This window comes from Sorghum bicolor, chromosome 2 (assembly GCF_000003195.3).
Source record: "Sorghum bicolor cultivar BTx623 chromosome 2, Sorghum_bicolor_NCBIv3, whole genome shotgun sequence".
Lineage (NCBI taxonomy): Eukaryota > Viridiplantae > Streptophyta > Magnoliopsida > Poales > Poaceae > Sorghum > Sorghum bicolor.
The window spans coordinates 72,281,089-72,307,125 of record NC_012871.2 but is presented as its reverse complement, the minus strand read 5'-3'; the positions used below and the strand labels follow the sequence as shown (position 1 = coordinate 72,307,125).

The 26,037-nt window shown below is 43.0% G+C and overlaps 4 protein-coding genes and 1 pseudogene across 4 annotated transcripts; 3 read left to right on the top strand and 2 right to left on the bottom strand.

The window, feature by feature from the left end:
* Nucleotides 1,589-6,390, top strand: LOC8058388 (FRIGIDA-like protein 3). The gene is made up of 4 exons (XM_002463072.2): nt 1,589-1,769; nt 3,231-4,325; nt 4,525-4,694; nt 5,456-6,390. The coding sequence occupies exons 2-4, from the start codon at nt 3,254-3,256 to the stop codon at nt 6,065-6,067; spliced, it is 1,854 nt and encodes a 617-aa protein (XP_002463117.1). The 5' UTR covers nt 1,589-1,769; nt 3,231-3,253; the 3' UTR covers nt 6,068-6,390.
* LOC8078990 (aspartic proteinase CDR1) lies at nt 8,336-16,529 on the top strand. The gene is made up of 12 exons (XM_002463071.2): nt 8,336-8,670; nt 8,786-8,906; nt 10,619-11,046; nt 11,132-11,288; nt 12,664-12,746; nt 12,850-12,946; nt 13,068-13,140; nt 14,292-14,477; nt 15,065-15,186; nt 15,367-15,468; nt 15,550-15,647; nt 15,993-16,529. Exons 1-12 carry the CDS (start codon nt 8,411-8,413, stop codon nt 16,162-16,164), a joined length of 1,899 nt encoding a protein of 632 aa, XP_002463116.1. The 5' UTR covers nt 8,336-8,410; the 3' UTR covers nt 16,165-16,529.
* LOC8078989 (momilactone A synthase) lies at nt 17,935-19,284 on the bottom strand. The gene is made up of 2 exons (XM_002460911.2): nt 19,130-19,284; nt 17,935-19,030 (listed from the first exon to the last, which is right to left on the bottom strand). The coding sequence occupies exons 1-2, from the start codon at nt 19,156-19,158 to the stop codon at nt 18,154-18,156; spliced, it is 906 nt and encodes a 301-aa protein (XP_002460956.1). The 5' UTR covers nt 19,159-19,284; the 3' UTR covers nt 17,935-18,153.
* LOC8058387 (probable glutathione S-transferase GSTU1) lies at nt 22,706-23,728 on the bottom strand. The gene has a single exon (XM_002460910.2). The coding sequence runs from the start codon at nt 23,606-23,608 to the stop codon at nt 22,922-22,924; it is 687 nt and encodes a 228-aa protein (XP_002460955.1). The 5' UTR covers nt 23,609-23,728; the 3' UTR covers nt 22,706-22,921.
* LOC8078988 lies at nt 24,595-25,584 on the top strand (annotated as a pseudogene).

Below are 26,037 nucleotides of genomic sequence, written 5' to 3'. Positions count from 1 at the left end.
TCTTTGAACACATGCATGGAACATTAAATGTAAATAAAAAAATAAACTAATTACACAGTTTAGTTGAGAATCGCGAGACGAATCTTTTAAGCCTAGTTACTCCATGATTAGCCTTAAGTGCTACAGCAACCCACATATGCTAATGACAGATTAATTATACTTAATAAATTTGTCTTGCAGTTTCCTGACGAGCTATGTAATTTGTTTTTTTATTAGTTTCTAAAAACCCCTCCCGACATCCTTCCGACACATCCGATGTGACACCCAAAAAATTTTCGTTCCCAATCTAAACAGGCCCTTAGGAGTCGTTAGATTTCTCTCATCGATAAGATTTTTTTTCATCCCTCCTTAGTTTTTGAATTTGTTTATTTTTGTACTCTAAGCGATTTATACGATGTTTTTCCCCACGTGGCACCGTATCAGTCGTCTAAGTATCACCCACCAGCTGTGGGAAAAGGTTTATGGCAAAACCAAGCTATTTTAAAAATTATCTAGATATTTGTTTTCTAAAAAGATTATGCAAATAAAAGTTCTAATATTCAATTTAATCGTTAAATTTTTGTTTTAACTTAAAAAACAATGAAACTAGAGTCCACGTATAACCTATAGCTCGTTTGCCAAGTTAGCGAGGTATTCAGAATTAGATTCATCCTTGGCACATGTTTTGTGCTTAAAGTCATTTGATCTTAAACTAGTATATTGCTCATGATAACGCTACGATAACATCTGAAAAACATAAAAGTAAAACAAATCTCATAAAAACTAAAGAATAAATAGATTGATGAAAGGAACTTAAATTCACAAAAAAGTGACATTGACAGTATCTCCGAATTAGTCTCATATCTTGATGTTCTAGGCATCAAACTATCAAGAAATTTTCCCAGTATAAACGTGACCCATGTAACTCAAAAGCTAGGGTTATTTACATACAAATTCCATGAAAGATAATGTTGGGGGGGGGGGGGGGTGATGGTTATAAATTTCCACATATTTACACACGTTCAGCATTTATTAGCAAGTAACGCTAAAAAAATTCTATAGGATGATCAAATAATTTCAATGTGGACACCCTAAGATAGACCATTTATTTTAGAAGAAGACAAGGAATTGGATTTTCTAAACTAAACTAGAATTTATATGAATATTATAACAGAAGCCATATTTTAGGATAATTTCATATAATTTTCTTAGGAAATGATATATATATATATCTTTTCTATATATATTAAGAACCGTAGTCTGATTTATATATTCCTATTTACTTTCTCGTGGTTAAACTGGCGCTATATAGAACGACTGAACAGCTGATGTGTTGTTATATTTGGACAAAGTTGTCGTTAAATTTTTTTTTTGGTCAAAAGTTGCTTATGGTCCGAAAGACAAATTGGTTAAAAAGTGAGTGAGGGAGAGAGAATCGGACGGGCTAGAAAGATTCTTCCCTTTTCTTTTCGACCGGCCCAACGACAAAAGTAAACGACTAAAAGAAGCACGGCCCAGCCCAACACATGAGGCTCGCGAAAACTGGATCCAGCCCAGAACTCCCATCCAAACCCAACCCGATTCTCCAGTCGCCGACCAACAAGCCAATCTCCCGATCCCGCCGCCCCAATCGACCAACGCCGTCCCTTCTCGTTGAGTCTCGACTCTCGGCTCTCGACCTCTCCCTACCGGCTAACCCTAGCAGCGGCACGCGGGCGACGGCCGCGCCACCGGCGAAGGGATTCAGCGGTCTCCCCCTCCTCCGACTCAGGCGAAGCGGCGCCCTGCAGGTACCTCCACCTCTTTCTCCCCATCCATCTCTGCCCCGGGCCTACCTCGCGCGAGGTAGCATGCCCGCTGCCGCTCTATCTCCGTCCTCTCCCGCTCGCTTAGTATCAGATGCCTCTCTACCTCTTCTCTGAAGCCGTTTGCATGCCCTTCTCCCCCCTGCCCCGTGCTCTGTTTTTGCCTCTCACCCTGTTTTACAATTTAGACCAAATCCCTGATGAATTCCATTAAGTGTGCTGTCTCGACTTGTCTTTTTTGTGCAAAGTTTACGTCTTTGGTTCCAAACCTCCAATTTTCTTGCTTAATGTATTGACACACACTTACTTGCATATTCTCGTGAAAAAAAGAGCAATTTTGAACTGATCTACTAATTATATACTGGGTAACCTTGATTGCTGATGAGGTGATTTGTGAATCGTTAGGGATACCTTTGCGGCCCACAGACATAAAATGATATGTTTCACAATATGTACTATAGAAATTAGAAATCTGGTGACTAGGCTGATTGTGACTTGTGAGGCTGATTTTGTGTGATCACTACAAGGTGGGTTGACTTAACAGATGTTACTTACGTGTTAGTATACTTCCACAACAAAATCTGATCACAAAATGGTCTGTTTCTGATTTGCTTTGTTATTGGATAATAATATTGTTTAAGTGTTTAACTCAACTGAACACAAAATCAATCCTGGATCAATCAAATCTGGCTGTTTTGAACAATAGGTTTGGCAGTACTCAAAGAACTTAGGCACAAGAAATTCTGAATTGCAAATTTACTACAGCATAAAGGAGAAAAACATAGGTCAGCATCTACTAGCAAATAATATTATTTTTTTGTTCTTAGCATTAGCTGTGAATGGCAAATTAACTGCCCTGTAAAACAATTTATTTTGGGCCCTGTTTGTTTCTGCTTATAATCGATTCACCTATAATCGCCGTACCGCGGGGATTTTTTCAATTCTCGATCATGCTAGTTCAAAGTTCTGAAGTGGAGGTCAGAAGAATAAAAAAATAATCGAAGCTTTTGGTGGGATTCTAGATGTTTTTTCAGCGGTAATCTGATTATAAGTGGGAAAAAACAGGGCCTTGTTGTGAAGGGGGAATTTACAGATTACACATGCTAGTCTGTAAGGTTGTCTTTTTGTTCACTGTCAAACTGAGAAATTCAGAAAACACACCAGTGTAATTTATGTGAATTCTATCTTTATCTTTGTTGATTGCATTTACCCTCACTTAGAGAGTTATCATGCTTTATCCAGTGAATTAACAAAGAACTATCCCCCCCCCCCTCCCCCAACAAGGAGGCAAACAGGGCCCATTGTTCTGCTTTGGTTAGCTTTATAGGTTTTACATCGTTTTTCTTTATTTGATTTTTTGCTTGCTGTGTCGTGGAAACAACCTGTACTTGTTCTCTCTCAATTCCTGTTCTTTAACTGACAGTACATCACCTTGTGTCCCTCCAGATTCTTATTGGTTTTGTTGCAAAATGGCTACGGAAGCGACTTTGAACAATTCTGGTGGTTCTGAGTCCGCAACACCATTACTGGAACAGCTTGCTGAAGTATTTGGAAAGTTGAAATCCCACACCGAAGCATCTCTGCAATTGCAAAATGGCATGCAATGGGAAGATATCAAAGGGCATTTCCTCAGCCTTGATAAGTCGTACAGAAGCAAGTGTGATGAACTGGTAGAGAAGCAGAAGGCATTAGAAGAAAAGAAAGCTGAAGCTCGTAGGTTGATTGCAGAGAAAGAGACTAATGTTTCTACAAAAGAGCGTGCCTCCCTGAATCAGCTTCAGGAGCTAAGAGATGCTGCTGTGTCTTCTCTAGCAGAGGTTCGGCAAAAATATAAGGTGGAGCTTGCTGAGATACTTGATGCAAGTGGAAGCAAAGACAAAAAGGTAAGTACCTCAATAAATGACAACAATGCATCTCGTGCTTCAGAGGAGAATACCCCTGCTAGTGGGTTGGGCGAGGCATCTGAAGCTTCACCTGTTGAGACTAAGCCGCGTCCTGTATTGAAGCAACTATGTGAGCAGATGGACACCAAAGGCCTTCTGAAATTTCTTTCAGAAAATTCTAGAAAACTTGCTAGCCTTCGTGATGAACTTTCTGTTGCACTAAAATGTGCAACTGACCCTGCCCGCTTTGTACTTAATTCCCTGGAGGGTTTCTTCCCACCACCAGAACAAACTAATTCACCTGGGAGTAAACATAACGCTCTTGAGGTTCAGCGCAAGAGCTGCATTGTTTTAATGGAAGCTATAGCACCTGCACTAGGGACGACGGAGCCTGGTGGCAACGACCCTTGGAGCTCTGAAATTAAGGAGCAAGCCAAGGCAATTGCCGAAGAGTGGAAGAGTAAGTTAGCTGAGGTTGACCTGGATGCTTCTAATGGCTATTCATTGGAGGCACAGGCTTTCCTGCAGCTTCTTACAACTTTTAATGTTGATTCGGTGCTTGACGAAGATGAACTATGCAAGATCGTAGTTGCCGTCTCTCGTCGCAAGCAGACTGCCGTGTGCTGTCGCTCTCTTGGTCTTAATGAGAAAATACCAGGTTGGTATCCACCCAGAATGCCACAAGGCGTTCTAATCCCTTCATTTGTCAGGCTGCTGCTGTTCATTGTCACTAAGCCCCCAAACCATCTAGGGAACTAAAACTTCCTTACTGTTTTGTTAAGTGCAAAGCATTGTGTGCCTGCATGAAATTAGTGTTTTAAGTTTTTCTATTGACATTCTCTTTATGTTTCTACTAGGTATCATTGAGGAGTTGGTTAAGCGGCACAGGCAAATTGATGCAGTTCATTTTGTACAAGCTTTCGGGCTTTCAGAGGCATTCCCTCCTGCACCTCTACTGAAGACATATGTTGAGGAACTAAAGGATACAATTGAAAATAATGTGGATGCAACTGCGACCTCGTTAAAGGTTTGTTTATTTTATCCTTTTTTTGTGATGATGAATCTGTCCAGTGGCATGCATAGTTCATCGGTTCATTGACAGAACTGTTTCATTGTTTAGTATAGTACTGTAAAATAAAAGCTTCCTTTTCTATGAAGCTATTTTTTTATTTCTTTTTTTGGTCTTCTTAAAGAGGTCTGAAAAATCCGTGGTAGATCTAATTTAACTTTTTAACCCTTTTTTTTGTGGATAATTTGTTTTTTTTCAATATATAATTTGGAGGGCTAGTTTTTAGTACTAAATAAAGAATGGAAAAAAGATCCAATCTAGTATGGGTATTAATTGGATAGGAGTTCCTCAGCCTGTCAACTGGTTCAAAATCATGATAGTACGAGTTCCTATTATTACTTCAAACTAGGAAGGAACTATTGAGAAGTTTGATAAGACTGACCATTAAGAGCCCATCTAGAATTTCTTGAAATCTATTTTACCTTTACCTCCAGAATTTTCTAGGGAAACAGTATATTGCTCTCAGCTTATAATGCTTAGTGTGCTGTCTGTGAATGTTACTGTATATGTTTTGTTAGGCGCTTTGGTTGTATCTCACAATTGCCTTATGCATCGTGGGATAATGGCCACCATGTTATTATTGCTGATGTGAAATAACTCCTTTCATTCATGTGCTATGATAGTTTCACATTCGATTTGCGATCCTTTTTGTTTCACTTCTAATGTTTGTTATATTATAACTTATGTTTGTCTTATGACTTGATGAATCCAATTTTCAGGATGACCCAAAATCTAGGGAGCTACTTGCTTTGAGGGCTGTGATAAAGTGTATCGAAGAGTATAAGCTTCAGAAGGAGTGTTCACTTGGACCTCTCCAAAAGCGTGTTTCTGAGCTAAAGCCCAAGGGTGAGAAAAGGCCATCAACTGATGCTGGGCGTACTTATGCAAAGAAGCCTCGAGGCCCTGGCATTTCATTTCCTAGGAGACCTGCTGGTTCTGTTGGTTCAGCTGCTCGCAGGCCTCCATTTCCGGGCTTTAACTGGCAGCGTGCTCCTGCGCCAATGCCCTCCCATGGCCCTGCTCCAATGCCCTCCCGTGCCCCGCTTCCTGATAGATATGGAGCTCCCGATCGGTACCACCACACACCACCAGCCCCAGTATATGAAGCTGGTCCGTTTTCTTCTTATGGTGAACCGTTTAGCGCCCCAAAACCATTCCAGTACACCCCAGGGTCAGTAGCAGCATCATACAATTCAAGCCCCTATAAAGTTGCTTATGGTGGCCCAGGAGCACCAGCCGCAAGCACCTATGCAGGCTATGGAGGCGCATCCGGGCCAGCTGGTTCCAGCAGCTATGCAAACTATCTGGTCTATCGCCCTCCGCAACCATAGATTCAACTCATCTCCCTCAAAAATGCTGTGCTGGTATGCACAACGTGGAAACCAGTCCCTCCCAACTCCCATGAGACGGAGCTGTAACTTTAGTCATTTTCTTTTTTCCTAGTCTCCACACCAGTGGGTTTTGGAGGTGTAACTGATGTAGTCGCGTTTTAGGCTGTGTGAGGCGCCGGTCAAATTATAATTGCCCTCATATCCTGCTACATGTACCTTGCACTCTTATTTGCTTTTAGCTGTGCTTATTCCTGACTTGTTGAATGTTTTATGTCCTCTGCCGTCCAGTCTCATGTAAGAATATACTGTTGCGATTGAGTTGGGGAAGGCAAAAGGTGCCTTGAGTGCAAAACTATGCGAAGCTTGCACATCTGACAATCTTAGGGGATGTTTGGTTGTCAGCTATAATCTACTACAACTAACTTTAGGCAAGTGTGGCAAGCCACATAAAATATGGCTAGCAAATTGGTTGCCACACTTTGTAATGCCTAAAGTTATCTTGCCACACTTTTTGACTCTATGACATGTGGAGTTCAAAAGAATCATGTCTAAATTTAGTTGTCAACTAAACACTTGCCAACTTAGTCAAACTTGCTTAAGGTAAAATATGGCAAACTGTGGCTAGCAACCAAACAGCCTCTTAAACAGATAAGGTTTTGTAGTTTCCATTCAAAACCTTTTTACCCTATCCTATCAAATATTTAAACACATGTGTAGTATTAAATGTAGATAAAATAAAAAACTAATTGCATAGATTAATTGGATTTTACGAGATGAATGTTTTAAGCCTAATTAATTTATAATTAGATACTAACTGCTACATTAACACATATGTTTATGATGGATTAATTAGGTTTAATAAATTCGTCTCTTCGTTTTCTGATGGATTCTGTAATTTGTTTTTCTAATGATATCCGAATACCTCATACAGCAAATACTTATATGACATTCGATGTGACACTCAAACTTTCATAGCAAGAACTAAGGCCTTGTTTAGTTCTGATTTTTTTTTGGTTTTGGTACTGTAATATTTTCATATTTATTTGGCAAATGTTGTCCAATTATGGACTAATTAAGCTCAAAAGATTTATTTCACGATTTACAGATAAATTGTGCAATTATTTTTATTTTTATCTATATTTAATGCTCTATGTACCGCAAAATTTGATGTGACAGAAAATCTTAAAAAGTTTTTAGTTTTTTTGGGTGAACTAAACAAGGCCTAATATTCTCTACTTGCAGTTGACAATGGCTTGTACTTGCAGATCTGACACATTTTGTATCCCCTAGTTGTAAAGAGACCTATGAAAGCGAGAACTTTCCGATCTGCATAAAATTTGGGCCTTGTTCAGTATGCGAATTTTTTTTTGTTTCGGCTACTGTAGCACTTTCGTTTGTATATGACAATTATTATCTAATTATAGAGTAACTAGGCTTGGAAGATTCATCTCGCAAATTACAGACAAACTATGTAATTAATTTTAATTTTTGTCTATACTTAATGTTTTATGCATGCGTACAAAGATTCGATGTTATGGAGAATTAAAATTTTTTTAGAAACTATTCACCCCAAAACCAAAAACTTTTCGAGATTTTCCGTCACATAGAATCTTGCGGCATATGCATGAAGCATTAAATATAGATAAAAATAAAAACTAATTACATAGTTTGCCTATAAATCGCGAGAGGAATCTTTTAAGGCTAGTTACTTTATAATTGGACAATGTTTATCAAATAAAAACGAAAAATTGATTTACCAAAATTTTTTAAAACTAAACAAGAGCTTAGTTCATCAAAAAACTAAAAAATTTTCAAAGTTAGCATGGTGGCCTGAATTGAAAAGCCACGCAAGTTCGGTTTCAAAGCGGACCCACAGGCATCTACCTCTCCAGCTCTACCTTTCCCGGTTGTCGTCAGTTTTGTGAGATCGTGCTCGTCTCGTCAACGCCCGTACTTCCACTCTACCACTCCTGTGCGCGACCGAAAAAAAGACGAGACCCAGCACCCGCCCTATCTATCCAGTGACAGTCCCAGGCGGCCACGCCTGAGCCCCCGACTCGTAGGCCCCAGAAGTGTAGACCCCACTAATCAGGTCGAGTAATACGAGGGATCTACGAGGCGATCTGCAACTGCAACGGTAAGCAAAACACTCCATTATATCCGACGTGCCGGACGGGTCCCGCGATGGTGCTGTGAATTACCGAAATTACCCCTCCACCCGCCAGCCCTCTTCTTCTAACAAGTTACAAGTCGTCGCCTCGGCCCGGCTTCGCCCCCGCTCGGCGCGACGACCTCCCCCCACACCCTCCCCCTCCGTCATTCCCCGCGCGACGAGGCCGCTTCATGGCGAGTCGGGGCCGGCCTCGGCCGGGCTCGCTCCAGGACCTCGCCGCCGCCGCCATCGCCATCCTCCTCCTGTCCGCCGCGTCCGGGGCCGCCGCTGGATCCCCCGATCGGCCCGCGCCGGGGCCGCCGCTGTTCCTCCCGCTCACGCGCTCGTACCCCAACGCCAGCCGGCTCGCCGCCTCGTCGAGGCGCGGCCTCGGCGACGGGGCGCACCCCAACGCGCGCATGCGCCTCCACGACGATCTCCTCACCAACGGGTCGGTACAGTTCGTTTCTTTACGCTGTTGTTTTCTTTCCCCCAATTTCCTTTTTGTTTGCTTGCTCTGTTGGATCTGAGGCGGGAGGCTGGTGCGTGTCGTGGTGGTGCTTCAGGTACTACACGACGAGGCTGTACATCGGGACGCCCCCGCAGGAGTTCGCGTTGATCGTTGACTCCGGGAGCACCGTCACCTACGTGCCCTGCGCCTCCTGCGAGCAGTGCGGCAACCACCAGGTGGGGCTGTACTCTTTTGCTGCTCTGCTCAGCTATCAGCTGGGAACTTTGTGAGATGGTATCATTGATTAGGATAATAGCACGCATGGATATGTGAACCCAAGTTGCGGAGCTGGACTAGTGAACTTATTAGCTAATTAATGGTATGCGAATTATATGGGTTTCTGAGACTACTTGATGCACATTGGCATATACAAACTCTAGTTTCCAGAAGATTAATATTTTCATTTGCAGGTAGATTAGGGAGTTGCAATTTAGTCATGGGTTGTTGATAATTGTCTTAGTATTGACCTGAGGATGTGGTGATGTGGCTTCAACCTGCTGGCCACAATTTATTTGCTTTTCTAAATGGTCGATTCCTGCAATGCATAGTCTATTGTCCACACTTCCCACCATGTGGGTCCCTGCCAATCTTGGCTACAACCTATAACATTGGATTGCCAACCATTGATCTTGTTTTTGTCGTCATCAATTGTTAGACAACTGCTTAACTTTCTCTTAATGTTAAGTGGGTCCCACGTATGTTGCCAACAAATGGTCATACCTGTGTAACCTTTTTCGTCCTTGAACACTCTTTTTCTACTTAAGGTATAGTATTGCTCCACCATATTGAAATTTGATACTCCCTCCGGTCACAAAAACATGTTGTTTAGGACAAGATTTGGTCAAACCTTAAAACTACAAACACCAATATCTAAACTTATTTAGTTTGGAAACCTGCAAGTTATAGATTTGTATTCAAAATACTTGCAAAATCTCTTAAATGTAAAGGATTTTAATAATGTATACAATACGAAATTAGTGGTCATAGATATGCATAGAAGGCCGTAGAAAGTCAAATATGTAAGTATTTTGATCAGAGGGAGTAGATGCTATCATTAATTCATTATCCATATCGAAAATACATCTCTGCACAATGGAAAATATTACACCTCTAGTGTTCATACTTCTTTTGCATGGTTAGCCATGAGATAGTTTTGTATACTAGAGTACTTTGCTAACATTTCATTGATGTGTGATCCCATATTGTCTTGTCAATTATCATATACTGAAGACAAAAACATACATTGGTCAGGGCTTTACAATGGTATGTCATGGAATCACCACACATCATCATATTTGAAATGTAAATAAAATATGAAGACAAAAGATCTTAGCATTTGAACAAATTGAGCTGCACTTTATCAATATTGCTAGCACACAATATAGTTTTGACTGAACTGAAGGCCCTTCTTAGATGCTACATTATTCTTTTGCAGCTTTCTCAAATGTTCTTGATGCAACTTTGCAAATGCACTGATGGCTTGGGATCCATCGTCATTGTTTTACCACCACCGTTACTTAGTGGATCTTGTGTTCATAGAATGAATCACTCACATCATTGCTGAGGCATGCAATATATTGTATTTGAAATGATCATTGCTGAGGCATTGCTGAGGCATGCAATATATTGTTTTACATTGTAATGTCCAAAAGGTTGAAGATCATATGAGCATGGATTTTTCTACCTTGAAGTATATAATCTATAATAATTAGAAACACATGAAAATGTGTGTGTTTCCTTATATGCCATACCTTGAGTATGAATCAATATTTCTTTTTTGTCGTGGAGATCACTGCTATTATCTAGTCTCTACTTATCTGTAGATTTTTTTAATTGCCTAGAAATTAATTCATCTACAGTAAGATAATCTGAAGTTTGGTTGATGTAGGATCCACGATTTCAACCTGATCTCTCCAGTTCATATTCACCTGTGAAATGCAACGTCGATTGTACTTGTGACAGTGACAAAAAACAGTGCACTTATGAGAGGCAGTATGCTGAAATGAGCTCCAGCAGTGGGGTGCTTGGTGAGGACATTGTGTCTTTTGGCAGAGAGAGTGAACTTAAGCCACAGCGTGCTGTTTTTGGCTGTGAAAATTCTGAAACTGGAGATTTGTTCAGTCAGCATGCTGATGGTATAATGGGCCTGGGTCGTGGTCAACTTAGCATAATGGATCAGCTTGTTGAAAAGGGTGTCATAAGCGATTCATTCTCATTGTGCTATGGCGGTATGGATATTGGTGGTGGTGCTATGGTGCTTGGTGGAGTGCCTGCTCCTTCTGACATGGTTTTTTCACATTCTGACCCTCTCCGCAGGTAATGTATAGTTTCCTATACGATAACCGATCCTTATTCTTTTTGTGGTACATATTTTTATTAGCTAATCTTAAATTGGCAACAGTCCATATTACAACATTGAGTTAAAGGAAATACATGTTGCTGGAAAGGCACTGCGGGTAGATTCAAGGGTCTTTAACAGCAAACATGGGACTGTTTTGGATAGTGGGACCACATATGCCTATTTGCCAGAGCAAGCTTTCGTGGCTTTTAAAGATGCTGTAAGCTATTTACACTTCCATTCCTTTCCTGTTGGATCTTTGTTCTTTGTAGTTATTTTTTCTTCATGTGAAATCTATTTGCTTGGGATTCTGTTTTTGCAATTTACCATGTAAAAAGGGCAGGACATGTCTAGCTTCAGAAGCTGTTGATAGTATTGGTGGACTAAAACTGCACTAGTGCTGTCTTTTTAACTTTCCCACCTTGCATAAAAGAAGTTAAACATCTTAATGATTCCTAAATAAGTTTATGCTTCCCTAGGTATAATCAAACTTCTAATTTTGCACCATCTGCTTTTTCTCCTTGACGCCTACTGTATCCCTCCCTTTTCTCTTATTCTCTTGGCTGTTACTTTACAAACAAACTTCTGGATTACAGGGACACTGTTGACTGGTGCACCTACAATTCCTTTTTTTTGTTTTGTTTTCTTTGGTTTTGCATGTCATATCTCCTAATAATATATCTAATATTGATGCCCTGTACTATATATATTTACTTTATTTTTTCTTTCTTTTCCCTTTCCAATGGTGGCTCATGGTGGGTTTCAACTCTAGCCTACCCCAAGTCCCAATTTGCTTGGGACTAAAAGGCTTTGTTGCCAAAGGACTCTAGCCCAAGTGGTTAGGGAATTCCGGCGGCACCCCTCAGGTCCTAAGTTTGACTCCCTGTGGGAGCGAATTTCAGGCTGGGGGTAAAAAAAATCCCCTCGCCCATCCCCATAAGCCAAAGCACAAAACGGCCTGGCCCAGTTCTCATAGGGCAACGGATTCCGCTGCGTCAGGATGGGGGTGGGGGTTCGGGGGGTTTCTCGATCTGTGTAAGAAGATCATCCTTCTTCTTAAAAAATTCCCTGGGGCCATCATACCCCTCGCAGGTCGAGTTTTTTTAAAAGGCTTTGTTGTTTTGTTGTTGGTTTTGCATGTCAGCTGAGCTGAGTGTCTTTTGTCTTGGTCCTACTTTAACTAATTTTAAAAAAGACTAAGTACCCTGGCTGTCCTCAAACTTGCCCTGTGTTGTCTAAGTCCTTTGAGTCTTGAAATGCAGATCTGGGGAATTAAACTTGTTAGTTGTGCCATTTGAGGTCCATATATCTCTTAATTGTTCCCCTGAAGGTCCAAATCTCCATAACCAATGTACTTTCTTATGTCACCTGCAAGTTGGTTCTGGGCTGTGTGTTCATGCTAATTAAAGTGATTGGATCTTGAGTGATACTCAACAAGTTCAATGGTTTGGATCTGGATTTTAAGAGTTTAGGGACCTAGATGACACCTAGGACAACTTTGACGATCACTTGGTGTATCTTACTCTTAAAAACAAACGAGTTGTGGTTATGCTCCTGTAGAAATATGTTTACTGATTCTATGTTTCAATTGATAGGTGACAAGTAAAGTGCATTCTCTCAAGAAAATTCGTGGCCCTGATCCAAATTATAAGGATATCTGCTTTGCAGGTGCTGGAAGGTGACTTTCGCATCATGATTAAATTTTGTTTCTCATTCTCTGTTCTTATAATATGCTCCATGATGCTTGTGTAGAGCTTAAATATTTATGGTCTCACTTCCAGGAACGTCTCAAAGCTACATGAGGTATTTCCAGATGTTGACATGGTATTTGGAAATGGACAGAAGCTGTCTCTTACACCTGAAAATTATTTATTCCGGGTAGGAGGAATTGTGAGCTCATATATATTTAAATTAGTTGAGATAATGTTTGTTTAATTTGTCTCTCGGTGCTGTCTACTCATGCTATGCACTATGTCTTCCCTTCAATTCTGAAATGAAGCACTCCAAAGTTGATGGGGCTTATTGCTTGGGTGTATTCCAAAATGGTAAAGATCCAACAACACTATTAGGAGGTTAGACACTCAACTTTCAGAGGGCGTGAAGCAAGTGTTTTGATCTCTTTGCACTTCTTACTGCTGCCATTTGCTTTACATCTCGTACAATTTGCTGGGCTATTGGTCATCTTGAGTGTATATCTATATCTATCCTACAACTCTGTATTGTCATTCCTCAATGCACGCTGGACTCTCTTTTTATCCTATTGACTTATAAAGTGCACAAGCTTACAGTCTATTCTTTAGAATTACAAAAAAAGAAAGTATTAGATTGCATCCTTCTATGCAGCACTTTCAGATCTTATCTTGCATACTAAATGTTATTAGCATAGGCTGAGCAAATAGTATGATATGCAGTGTTACTCTGACCTTCTTATACACTTGCATAATGGATATGCTGAGAACTTTATTAGTTGACTGGCTTGAAAGAAACATTTAGCATGTTCCCTCATATATGATCCAATATATGTATTTTTTGTTAGTGATTTATTCAAAGTTTCAAACTTTATGAGATGAATAACAAATTAAATATTAAACCTGAGCAATGCATTTCATTGTCAATATTTGCTTATTTCTTCAGAGTAGCATCTCTTGGCCTTATTCAGTCCAATTGTGTACTGCACACTTCTGAAAGCATGACTGTAGTACAAAACCTGACTGGCATTGATGCACAAGCTTAGTCTCCGTTATGAAAAGCATGAATGCCATTTTTTGCTAAAGGAAACAAGCAAGCTACTATTCTTTATTTATTATTTCTATATTTCAGACAACCTGGCATATTTAGCTTTCTATGTTTTTTGTTATGTTTATTTATGTAGTTGTGAGCAAAACTCGAGCCTACAGATGTAGCTTTCTCTATAATGGTAGCCGCGGTTGAAAACTAATGATTTAGGATATAGAACTCTCTCTCTTCTTCCATAATCCAGAATGGTGAAGAAAAGCGTCTGCTGTTACTATGTGCTATGAGGTCTAAAGTTTCTTTTGGTTGCTATTAGGTCTGTTTATTTAAATATGTTTCCTTGGCTACCGCAATTGTAGGTTCTTGATTCATTCGAAGGTTGTAGTAAAAACAGTCTGTATATATTACAGGATCATGACAACAGTTTATTATTTTGTGCATTTAGAACCTTAGCCATTTGGAGTAGCTAAAGTAATGACCTTAATGGCAGGCATCATTGTTCGTAATACACTTGTGACCTATGACCGTCACAATGAAAAGATTGGCTTTTGGAAAACTAACTGTTCAGAGTTGTGGGAGAGGCTACATATCAGTGACGCTCCATCACCAGCCCCTTCAAGTGATACAAATTCAGAAACTGATATGTCACCTGCTCCTGCCCCTAGTAGCTTGCCAGGTTTGTGCCTAATTATTTTATTTTCTATTAATTTCACATGTATTATATGATGAATCATGAATGAAAAAACATGGATATTAGTTATATTTCACTTGTAACCATCAGATAAGCATCGCTTTGTTTTGATCTGCTTTGTTGCCAGCTGTTTTGGTACTTATGAATATGAAGCTTGATAGGGGTTAAGTTTTATATGAAATGAGGCAAACAATCAATCTGCCTCTCTGAAAGGCCCTTCAAACCACAATTCCACACATGCAGTATGCTTTACTCAATTTTTGTTTACCTACTTAGTTCTTTTGAGTTTGACAATAATCTAGTCAGCATTTCATATGCCTATAGGGCTATAGTAATTTTGTTAATAACCAGGCTTATTACAGTAAGCTAAAGCAACAAGTAAATATTTTCTTCATTTTCTTGTGCAACAATAATGCACTTAATTTTGATGTAGTTTAAATAAATATTATTGTTCTGGATAGGCGCAATGGACTGTGCCAAGCCCACTATTTTTCCTTAGTGCCCTATATTTCTATCTTGGTTTACAGTACTGATAGACATGATTATCATACTTGTTGATCTTCCGCTTGCAGAGTTTGATGTTGGTCTCATTACCGTTGATATGTCCATAAATGTTACTTACCCGAATCTGAAACCTCATCTGCATGAGTTGGCCGAGCTGATAGCTAAAGAACTGGAGATTGACTCTAGTCAGGTATATAAGAATGTATGCAACTTTTTGGTTGTGCTAGTTATGCGAGTGGATCTTTTCAGTCGGGATTGAAGAACATTTGTGTTTGTATTTTACATTTATTTACTTAGTATGCACTAATCTCATAGTTGTTCTGATATTGCTTCATGGTGATTTGGCTGAAGCTGCTATTTAATTTGGCAGGTTCGAGTTATGAATATCACGAGCCAAGGAAATTCTACTCTGATTAGATGGGGTATTTTCCCAGCAGAATCTGATAATGCTATGTCCAACGCAACAGCAATGGTAGCATACTCTTGAACCTATTATAATTATTTCGGGATCAGTTTTTTTCAGTTATTAATCTATTCTATTGATTTATGCCAGGGTATCATCTATCGGTTAACTCAGCATCATGTTCAGTTGCCTGAAAATCTTGGCAGTTATCAATTGCTCGAGTGGAATGTGCAGCCTTTACCGAGAAGGTGAGGAAGCTTTATTATAAGCTTCATTATTCATATAATGTCTGATAATATCCATGTTTTCCTTTTGGCCTCCTCTTTCTCCAGACAATGCTGTTTCCTCTCTCTCTTTGTGTGTGTGTGTGTGTGTGTGTGTGGTGGTCCAAAAAGGGCTCATATTCTGTTTTTTTTTCTCATGTTCTGTTATATTTACATCCTTCTCCCCCAGCAGCAAAAGAAAACTTCCATGAGATTACTTTGTGAGTTATTATAGTGTATAATAACTTCTGCAGCAGCCATCCATTTTATTCACACGAATGGTATTCCAGTGTTTCTAGGGAACTTAGCTTCCTTTTGCTTTTGGTGCAGGTCATGGTTTCAAGAACATGTAGTCTCTATACTGCTTGGGATTTTACTAGTTGTTTTGGTCACTTTGTCAGCCCTTTTAGTAGTACTTGTTTGGAGAAAGAAATTTAGTGGTCAAACTGCCTACAGACCTGTTGATTCAGTGGCTCCCGAGCAAGAACTACAGCCACTATAATTCAAAGCTGTTTGGCGGACATATAGATGATTCTTTGGTAGAGATACCTTGTACGGGGTTACATATCACAGCGGCTCGCGTCTACTGCTGGAGTAAGCCCCTCTTTGTATGTAACACAAGCTACAAGCTTACAGAAGAGGCACAGTATGATTACATGACTTCTCCATTCAAAACTTAGAAGCGCTGTTCATAAACTGTCTAGTTATTCAGATCAAGAGCTCCCCTCTTGTGCTTACTGTAGAAGGTTTTGTTCATGTAATGTAGATTAAGTAGGGGTAGAGAAGAGACTAAGCACACCCGCAGAACGAAATGATGTAATATCTATTTGATAAGTGCTGAGGGTATTTGGCTTCTTCAAAGGTTTAGGGTATGCTTGATTCTTTTGCCTACAACGTTTTTGCTACCGAGGAAGAAAGTCCATGCAAGCAATGAACCAAATTGTTATATTTAGCCAGCCCCCACTTTGTGAACCAGGCGGGTAGGTCACGCTAATAGTGGCAAAAAGTTAAATGCACCGTCCATGAGGGCTAAAGGATTTCAGTCCAAATTTTGGTTAATTGGCTTTCGTTTGGTCTGAGAATCAAACATGCCTGATACGTGTCGCTGTAGGCTGTGTTCCATTTCTGTAGCTCCGGCTGAGAATATCGTTCTGCCCGCTTGAGTCGAGAACTGACAAAAATATATTTTCTTTAAGTAGTTTGAGTTTGATATGTTATATATAAGATCCGTCTGGCTGCTGCACCAAAGTTTGCGTCTCTCTAATATCGGTGTTGATGGCCTTGTTTTGATTCATTATCTACTAGTAGTAGTTAGCTGGCTAATACCTCATATATAATGTTAGCTAGCTAACTATTAGTTGCCTATTAGGTATGTTTGGATGCACAACTAATGAAAATACTACTAAGATAAGTACTAGCTGTTTTTATCTGATTTGTTCCAGTTCCAACTGGTGAGATTTATTATCTAGAGGTTTAGCTAACAATTAACTATTTTATTAGTTGTACGGTCTAAATATTAGACCAGTAACTATTACTTAGGTGTTGTTCGGATCCCACAACTAAAATGTGGATGTGATGGGGTTTTTGTGATACTGGTAAATGTAAGACCAAAATGTAGTTTTACAATCTATTGTGTGCTCAGCTAACAATTAGCTAGATATGTTTGAATCTATCTAGTTATTTTTTAAATAGCTAATTAGTAATTGTATAGATCAAAGAGTGTCTAACCTCAACATATGTTGGATTTGTTTGAAGAGATACAACGTTTGTTGACTTCATTCTCTTTTGTCAACATTTTATCTATTGACATCGGTTCGGGCCACACAATAGGGGCTAGATCGTCCAGAGGCCGCACATAGCCTAACATGCAGCAAAGGGAGGTCTGAAGAGTGAAGTCGACCAGCAAGTGGATGAGGCCAATTAGACCCTCTTCTTCACCCGATAAACCCATAAACGCCTTCAAAGAAGACCCATCAGGGAGATGTATATCAGAGTTGTTTTAGGATAGAATGCCCACAAATCCCATCAAGTGACATGTAGGACAACAAGGAGGTTGGATGAAATAAGGGGTAAAAAGTGGATAAATTGATAATAATAATATAATGATTGTGTAGATGAATACCTGAATTGGCAATGTAACCCATATTTTATACGGAAGTAGGGGTGACCTTATGCCATTAAAAACCCGATACGGTACTATTTTGAGGTTATCTTATAGAGTTTTTTTTTTTAGATTGAGCCGAAACTACATGGGCCGATTCTAAAAACGGCGTAGGCCCAATTTAAATGTCAACAGTCAACATTATCGTAAGGCAGAGAATCCACTGTAAACAACCGATTGGAGAGATAAGTCGAATGTCTCTATATACCAATCACAGGTGCATCCTGTCTTCATTCAATAGTAGAATGATAGGTTTCGTGTTGGTTCGGTCACGATTCACGATCAAGGAAGTACATTGACTTATTATTATTCCCAGGGCCAGGAGAATGGTCAGCTTGCCGCCGGCGTGCCGATCCGCTTGCTGGCCGTGAACCCACCGTCAACGACGAGGTTATGCCCGGTGACGAACTTGGCCTCGTCGGAGGCAAGGTAGACGGCCGCCCTCGCCACGTCCTCCACCTGCAGCACCGCGCCACGGAGCTCGCTCATGCCAGTCTCCACCATTCGCTTCAGCTGCTCGTCGGGGACGCCCGGGTGCAGCCTGGCGAGGCCGCGGACCAGCAGCGGCGTGGCGATGGCGTGCGGCGAGATGGCGTTGACGCGCACCCCCGACCGCGCCAGCTCGTCCGCGGCGGCGCGCACCACGGAGATGACCGTGGCCTTGGACAGGCTGTAGGGCAGCGCGGCGAGGCCGCCGAGCATGCCCGTGGTGGACCCCGTGCACAGGACGCAGCCGGCGGCCCGGGGCACCATGACGCGCGCCGCGTGCTTGAGGGCCGCCACCGCGGACCGCGCGTTGACCGCCATGACGCGGTCGAAGTCCGCGAGGTCCAGCGACGCCAGCGGCGCGGGCGCCGAGGCCCCCGGCGCGCCCGCGTTGCTGTACAGCACGTCCAGCCGCCCGTGCCGCGCCACGGCGAGGTCCACCGCCGCGGCGATCTGGGCCTCGTCCGTCACGTCGCAACGGGTGTAGGACGCCGCCGGGCCGAGCTCGGCGGCCACGGCGCGGCCGGCGTCGTCCTGCACGTCCGCCAGGATCACCTTGGCGCCGTTACGGACGAACTCGGCGGCCGTCGCCTTGCCGATGCCGCTGGCCGCGCCGGTGATGACGGCGACCTTGCCGGCGAGCCTCTGAGAGTCTGACGCCGTCGAGAAGCCACCGACGAGGCCACGCAAGGCGGCTCCCGCAGCTGTACCCTTGTCCCTCCTGCGTTCAAGAAGACACGATTAGCCATCAGCGGACAGCGGCAATGCTTATCAAAGCAGAGTTTAACTGCCAACAACGGATTTCTCTGAAAGGAGAAACCTGAAAGCGAAATGCGTTGCTCTCAGCATCCTGACAGATAATGATGCAACTCGTGAGCTTCTCTGATCAAAGCTGGGTTTTTGAGCTGCCAAAACTGCTGCGTTTCTGCGAACAACAAGTTGTGAGTGGCGGCCCTTTTAAGGATCTGAACGCAGGCATAAGATTCAATCATGATGGCACCGCACGTTTGACTCGTTCACGACGCTATTGATTGTCAGCTTTGTCTAATTTTATCGTCACGTTATATATATATTAATTAGAGTCTTCATGGTAGCTTCACAGTAGTTGGTCACATCGCTTTCGGTTTCCCTGTAGCTTGTAGGTGTCGCACACATGCATGGTTCTGTTCAGCATAGCAGCCTATTTTGATTGGACTTTTGGGGAGCTCCAGCTGATACTCATTGGTTCCGGTAGAATGAGTGAAGTCGTTAAACACACCATTTTTCGACTAAAATAGAGCCAAGAGGACTTATTCAAAACATCCTCGATCTTATTCGTAGCTCCAGTCAATAACTTAGACCTCCGCCAACACACATTCTACTCCAACGTCTAAAGTCCAAACGCAGCAATTGTTTTGCAACATGTCAACCAATCGACAAAAATAAGCAGAACATTTCAACCGACTCTACTGACCAGACGAAAAACAAAACTTTGTTTAGTTCCACCCAAAATCCAAAAACTTTTTAAAATTTTTCGTCACATTGAATCTTGTGGCACATGCATGAGACATTAATTATAGATAAAAAATAACTAATTGCATAGTTTGTATGTAAAATGCGGACGAATCTTCTGAGCCTAGTTAGTCTATGGTTGAACAATAATTATCAAATACAAATAAAAGTGCTAGAGTAACTAGAAGCTTTTCATCCAAGAAAAGCCTTGTTTAATTCACTCCAAAAACCAAAAATATTTTAAGATTCTCCGTCAAATCGAATTTTGTGGCACATGCATAGAATATTAAATATAAATAAAAAATTTAATTACACCACTTATCTTTAATTTGCAAGACAAATCTTAAAGCCACACAAAATGCTCCAAAGGCCGATGAGGCGTCGTTTTGTGACTGTACACCCTGACAGAGCTGTACAACCTGTGCTCCCATACTCCCATAATTACCAAATATGAAGTGGTCGAAAGCAACATCTATAGGCCTTGTTTTGATCTATCTTTTTCTATTTTCACAATATAGTATTTCGTTTGTATTTAATAATTATTGTCCAAACATAAACTATGCTTAAAAAATTCGTCACACAAATTATAGACAAATTGTACGATTAATTTTTTTTACCTATAGTTAAAGTGAGAATCTTATGAGCTTTTAGAATTTTAAAGACATCTAAACAAGACCTTAGTCTAAAACCGAAACAACATGACATTTACTCCACGCCACGAAATGCAGTAATTGGTTTGCCACTTTCAAACCGAACAGTGAAGAAAACAGAACATTTCAATCTATATATACCAACCCAAAATCAAAACTTTTCAACAGACTTAGTCAAAACCGAAACACTTCAACCAATAGAATGGCCACCAAAAAAAAAAAAAAAAGTCGTTCGGTCGTTGCATGACCACGCACCCCCTACACAGCTTGGTTTTCACGCTTGTCCCTGATCAAAGCTTGACGAGTCATGAGGGAGTGACGGCTCCGTTACGGATCAGGAGCCCAAGGCATCTAGGTTATACAAGACGTAGCATGTTTGAATCGCTCACCTGGTCTAATTTGTTGTTGTCTGCCTGGTCAGGGTTATTAATTTTGGTGTTCCAAAAGTTTCGGCCATCAGCGAAATTACCAAATTCAGGAAATTTGGCTGAATTTTCACCAAAATTTATTTTAGAGACTAGCACATGAAGTACATCTTTTTTAAAAAAAATAGGTCTAAACAAATATTAGTATGATTTATGACTACACATATATTCAATAGAAAAATATGCAACATAAACAATAACTGAGCGTAGCTCAGCTGGTTTACTTGTGGTGAAACCTATCCATCTGGGATGCTCATATTTTACTAAATTTATTCTAGAATTTAATGGCACTATTCTTTCAGTAGTAGGCGATGTACCAGTCAATAGCGAGACGTCTATGGTGACTTTGTCAATCTCAAGATTTGGTGTGCATGCGTGTGTTCATAGAGAGATGAGTATGCGCTCATGTTTCTAAGCATCTTCGTCTGTAACTAAAGAAAATGTGGCACATGTATTTTGTGAATTATGAAATTTTAGATTTTTCTTTCACCCACCACCAAAATTACCAAAATCTTGAAATTTCGGCAGAAAATCCTTAGTCTGGCTATCACGGCTGAGTTTGTACTACTGAAGGCCTATATAGGCGATTAACAAAAATATTTATGAAAAGTAACACGTCATCCTCAAAATGTAGACTCACGTCAAAAATCATAATGCAACCCTCTAATACTATGCCTTCACGAGTTAACGAAAAGATCTGCAGATTCAGAAGACACACATCAGGGCACCACCAACGGTGGCATCTCTAATGACTTAAACCGCGTCGCGGTAGTGAAAAGGTATTTCATCACGTCATCATGATGTCATCTAATAAATCTGAACCGTGGGATGACAATCTAACGGTATGAGTGATGTCACTAGCAGCCGGTGTCTTCTGAGCTCAAGATACAGAAAACTCTAGAGAGGTACTGATAGAATATTGATAAATAAAAAATTTACATCATCTTTGGCCGTCGCTTCAGCTTCTTCAAAAAAATGTTAAAAGAAATCCAAACTACTACTAGGCTTTAGTTGGCCTATAAGTGTAATTTCATTAAATTAAATTAAAATATGGTCTATCTACGAACACTAGAAACAATGTGCGGGCATATTCCAAGCGCGGCAATGCCGCGCACTGTTCTAGTAGTATATATATAAGAAACATAACACAACAAAAAAAAACTCAATATTTGTCAAAAACAAACGAAAGTGCTACAGTGTCAATTTCTCTAAATTTTTCGGAACTAAACAAGGCCTTATTTTTCGAGGAGTCAGATAATTTCAAATTTAACTAAATTTATGTTAAAACCTAACATGTATGACAATGAATAAGTATCATTCAATAACCATAGAATATTGTTGGGATGCAGGGGGGAGTGGGAACATCAGGTGTACCGTGTACGAGATCTCTACGAGACAACGACACCGTACGAACATGGGCTGTGTTGAACTTCATGTGGTCCGGTTAATTGGGGCCTGTGTACTTTACATTGGGCCGTCTTTTTCCGGGTTGGACCAGCCCATGGTTCCTCCTCATCTTTCCCGCTTCCTGCTCCCTTCTCTTCAGTCGCCACCGCATTCAGTTTGGATTGTTGGACAGATGGTGCACCTTGCACCACCATGTATTATGCATCTTTATCTACCTCCTTTCCGGCTTGGTCAAGGTAGAAGCATCACTACTCATGATCCAGATCAACAGTAGATTTTACATGTATGTGCTTTGTAATCTGGGAATTATTTTCCCGCACTGATGTACTATACTTTAATGTTATATATTAAAAGTTGTTGTTAAAAAAACGCAACAATGCGCTACCCCGTATCTGCAAAGCACACAAGAACCATGCAAAGACGTTACCAAGAAAATCCAATACGAACCATTTATTCAGCTGCGGTACGTGTGCTCGAGGCAACACGGCGGTGCCGCTGCCGCTGCACGTACGCCAGACACGACACATCGATACAAAGGATGTAATATAAGGACGCACAACAACGATTCAACCCACACAAACACAACAATGACCAACTCACACGAACACGATGCATCAAATCAATCCAGGCCATATCCCTCTACTCGATGCCGAACCTCTTCTTCAACCCGCAGATGAACTCGTAGACCTTCTCCGACGAGTACAGGTTCTTGGCGACGCTAGGCCGTTCCGCGCATCGCTTGGCCCACGCGGCGAGCCTGGGGCACTCCTTCTCCACGCTGAGGTCCCCGAACCGCTCGTAGGCGAGGAACCACGACGTGAACGGCACGAGCGCGACGTCGACGAACCCGAACGCCTCCCCGCCGAAGAATTCGCCGTCGCCGAGCGCGCCCTCCAGCGTGCGGAGGATCTCGACCATCTCCGTGCGCGCCTGCGCGTGGCCGTCCCCCTTGAGCTTCCACAGCCGGGTGCCGCAGTCGTAGAGCTTCTTGTCCACGTAGTCCGCCCAGAACCGGGCCTGCGCGCGCGCGTACGGATCGCCGGCGGCGGGGAGCAGCGGCGGCGTCGCCGCCGGGAACGCCTCGTCGAGGTACTGCACGATGAGGAGGGACTCGCAGACGGGGCGGCCGTCGTGGAGGAGCACGGGGATCTTCTTGTGGACCGGGTTTGCGTGGAGCAGGAGCTCGCTCTTGTTCCCGGCCAGTAGGTCCTCCTCCAGGTACTCGTAGGGCAAGCCCTTCTCGTCCAGCGCGATGCGGCAGCGCTGCCCGAACGGGCTCACCCAGAAGTCCAGCAGCTGCAGGCCCTGCTTCTTCTCCCCGGCCATCGATCTCTAGCTTCTTCTTGCTCTCGCTGTGTGTGGGCGGTGGGTTTCTGGCCGTGGAGTAGCTATCAATGGCGGCTCGATGCTAGCTGTGGAGGTGAGGATCGAGGAGGGGCTCCTGCTTTATTTATAGTTACCGGGAGTCCGAGACGGCGAGACGAGAGGGTGGAGCAGCAGCGGAGCTCGAGCCAGTATGTTCGAGAAGGTTCCGGAAGCTGGTCTTGTGTGTGTGGGTGGGTGGCGCCGCCCGATCGACGAAATGTCTCAACGACTGTGTCTGGTTAGTGCGTCTTGGCGGGAAAGCTCTCGCGCTGATGCATACTAGCGGTGTCACGAGTGACGTGACGGGCTGCTTCTGAGATCGTGCACGCGGACAGCGGGGCACGACACAGCGATGCCTAGCACGAGTTGCAGGGCGTGGTGGCCACAGAAGATCGGGGCTGCCATCCCTCATCCGAGAAAGATGGCCGTATAGGATGACGATCGACAGGGCAGATTGGATTTGGGTTGGGAGTTGGGACCCGCGCAGCCATCGGGTGTAGTGTAGGAGATCTCCACGACACCGTGCGAACATGGGCTGTGTTGGACTTCATGTGATCCGGTTTGGGTCTGTGTACTTTTCATTGGGCCGTCTTTTTAATTTCCGGGTTGGACTCTTCATCTTCACCGCTTCCTGCTCCCGTCTCGCCGCCGCATTCAGTATTTCAGTTGGAGTGTTGGACAGATGGTGCATCTTGCACATTCTTTTTTTCTAAGTTTTAAAGTTTTAAGGTTGACAGATTAGTTGGTAGAAAAAACATTTTCACATTTGTATGTTCAAATAAATTCACTATCAAAGGGAGCTACGAGATCCTCCTCTCATCAGCGCTGACGTCTGACGGAGCAGACAACCAGACAGCATGGACACGCCAGCGCTGACGACCCAATCACCCAATCGTCTCTTGCGAAGCTCAAGTAGGAGTGGCAGCCTCAAAGTCAAAGCACGTACGTCATCACGCACGCCAACAGCAGAACTTCCTTGCCCTCTCCGTCTCTGCTCTCCTCTTCCCAAGCAAGAAAAAGCGGAGCCCGAGACCCCCGGCCGCGCTCCCGCTCTCCTCCACGCACCACCGCGAACCAGCGCCGCTCGTACACAAACTCACACACACATGGCCGGCGCCGAGAGCGGCAGCGACCTGGTGCTGCTGGACGTGTTCGCCAGCCCGTACGCGCAGCGTGTGCGCATCGCGCTGGCCGAGAAGGGCCTGGCGTACGAAAGCACGGAGGAGGACCTCGCGGCCAAGAGCGACCTCTTGCGGCGCTCCAACCCGGCGCATGGCGGCAAGGTGCCGGTGCTCCTCCACTCCACGCGGGGCGCCCCGTCTGCGACTCCCTCGTCATCCTCGAGTACCTCGACGAGGCCTTCCCGGCGACGCCGCCGCTCCTGCCGGCGGACCCCTACGCGCGCGCGCAGGCGCGGTTCTGGGCGGTGTACGCCGGCCGGGCGCACCTCTGCGGGAAGCGGCTGTGGCTGAGGCGCGACGGCGAGGAGGCGGAGGCGGAGCCGGAGCCCGAGGCGCGCGCGGAGATGCTGGCCGTGCTCCGGACGCTGGACGCCGAGCTCGGCGGCCGGGAGTTCTTCGGCGGGGAGGCGTTCGGGTTCGTCGACGTCGCGGCCGTGCCGTTCGCCTCGTGGTTCCTCACGTACGAGCGCCATGGACGGTTCGCCGTGGCCGAGGAGTGCCCGGGGCTCGCGGCGTGGGCGGCGCGGTGCGCGCGGCGGGACAGCGTGGCGGCTAACGTGTACCCGCCCGAGAAGGTGTACCAGCTCGTCCACGAGTACAGGCAGTGGGTGCTCGGCCCAAAATGAGATCTCCGTCATCTGCTTGCATCGCCATCTGACCGTGTCTTTTTTTTTTCTTCTATTCGTACGATTGTGTTGTGTGCGCCGGTGCCCGTTTGATGACATCAATTAAATATTCAGCCTTGTTTATTTCACCTCAAAATTCAAGAAGATTTCAAGATTTTGGACAAGCATTAAATATATATTTAAATTTAATAATTAATTACATAGTTTAGCAATATATTTAAATTTAATTATTAATTACATAGTTTAGCTATAATTTGTGAGCCAAATCTTTTAAACCTAGTACAACAATAATGGTCTCGTCATAAAGTTACGTGACACATAAGTGTTAAAATTTTGGGGCTGCTAGACATACAACGGAAGCCACACTTATTTTGTATTATAACATCTTTTATCTTCTCTCCTCTGTAGCTTTTTTCTCTCTAGCATGCTTGCTTTCTGCAGTTGGGCTACCGCAGCTTCAGGGCACCACCAACGCAGGCACATATTTTTAGTGGTTTCAACAAAAAGTGATGCCATTTGGACGAATAAGCAAATGAGGCAGTGTATTCTACAATGCGAGCTAACGTATGGTGGAGTCTAAATA

Excerpts from the sequence above, each read along its gene's own strand:
- LOC8058388 (XM_002463072.2), top strand. The coding sequence starts at position 3,254 with ATGGCTACGGAAGCGACTTTGAACAATTCTGGTGGTTCTGAGTCCGCA. Across the intron at positions 4,326-4,524 it reads TCTTAATGAGAAAATACCAG|GTATCATTGAGGAGTTGGTT; the intron begins GTTGGTATCCAC and ends TGTTTCTACTAG. Across the intron at positions 4,695-5,455 it reads CAACTGCGACCTCGTTAAAG|GATGACCCAAAATCTAGGGA; the intron begins GTTTGTTTATTT and ends TCCAATTTTCAG.
- LOC8078990 (XM_002463071.2), top strand. The coding sequence starts at position 8,411 with ATGGCGAGTCGGGGCCGGCCTCGGCCGGGCTCGCTCCAGGACCTCGCC. Across the intron at positions 11,047-11,131 it reads CATTCTGACCCTCTCCGCAG|TCCATATTACAACATTGAGT; the intron begins GTAATGTATAGT and ends AATTGGCAACAG. Across the intron at positions 12,947-13,067 it reads CTGAAAATTATTTATTCCGG|CACTCCAAAGTTGATGGGGC; the intron begins GTAGGAGGAATT and ends TCTGAAATGAAG.
- LOC8078989 (XM_002460911.2), bottom strand. The coding sequence starts at position 19,158 with ATGCTGAGAGCAACGCATTTCGCTTTCAG. Across the intron at positions 19,031-19,129 it reads GCAACGCATTTCGCTTTCAG|GAGGGACAAGGGTACAGCTG; the intron begins GTTTCTCCTTTC and ends TCTTGAACGCAG.
- LOC8058387 (XM_002460910.2), bottom strand. The coding sequence starts at position 23,608 with ATGGCCGGGGAGAAGAAGCAGGGCCTGCAGCTGCTGGACTTCTGGGTG.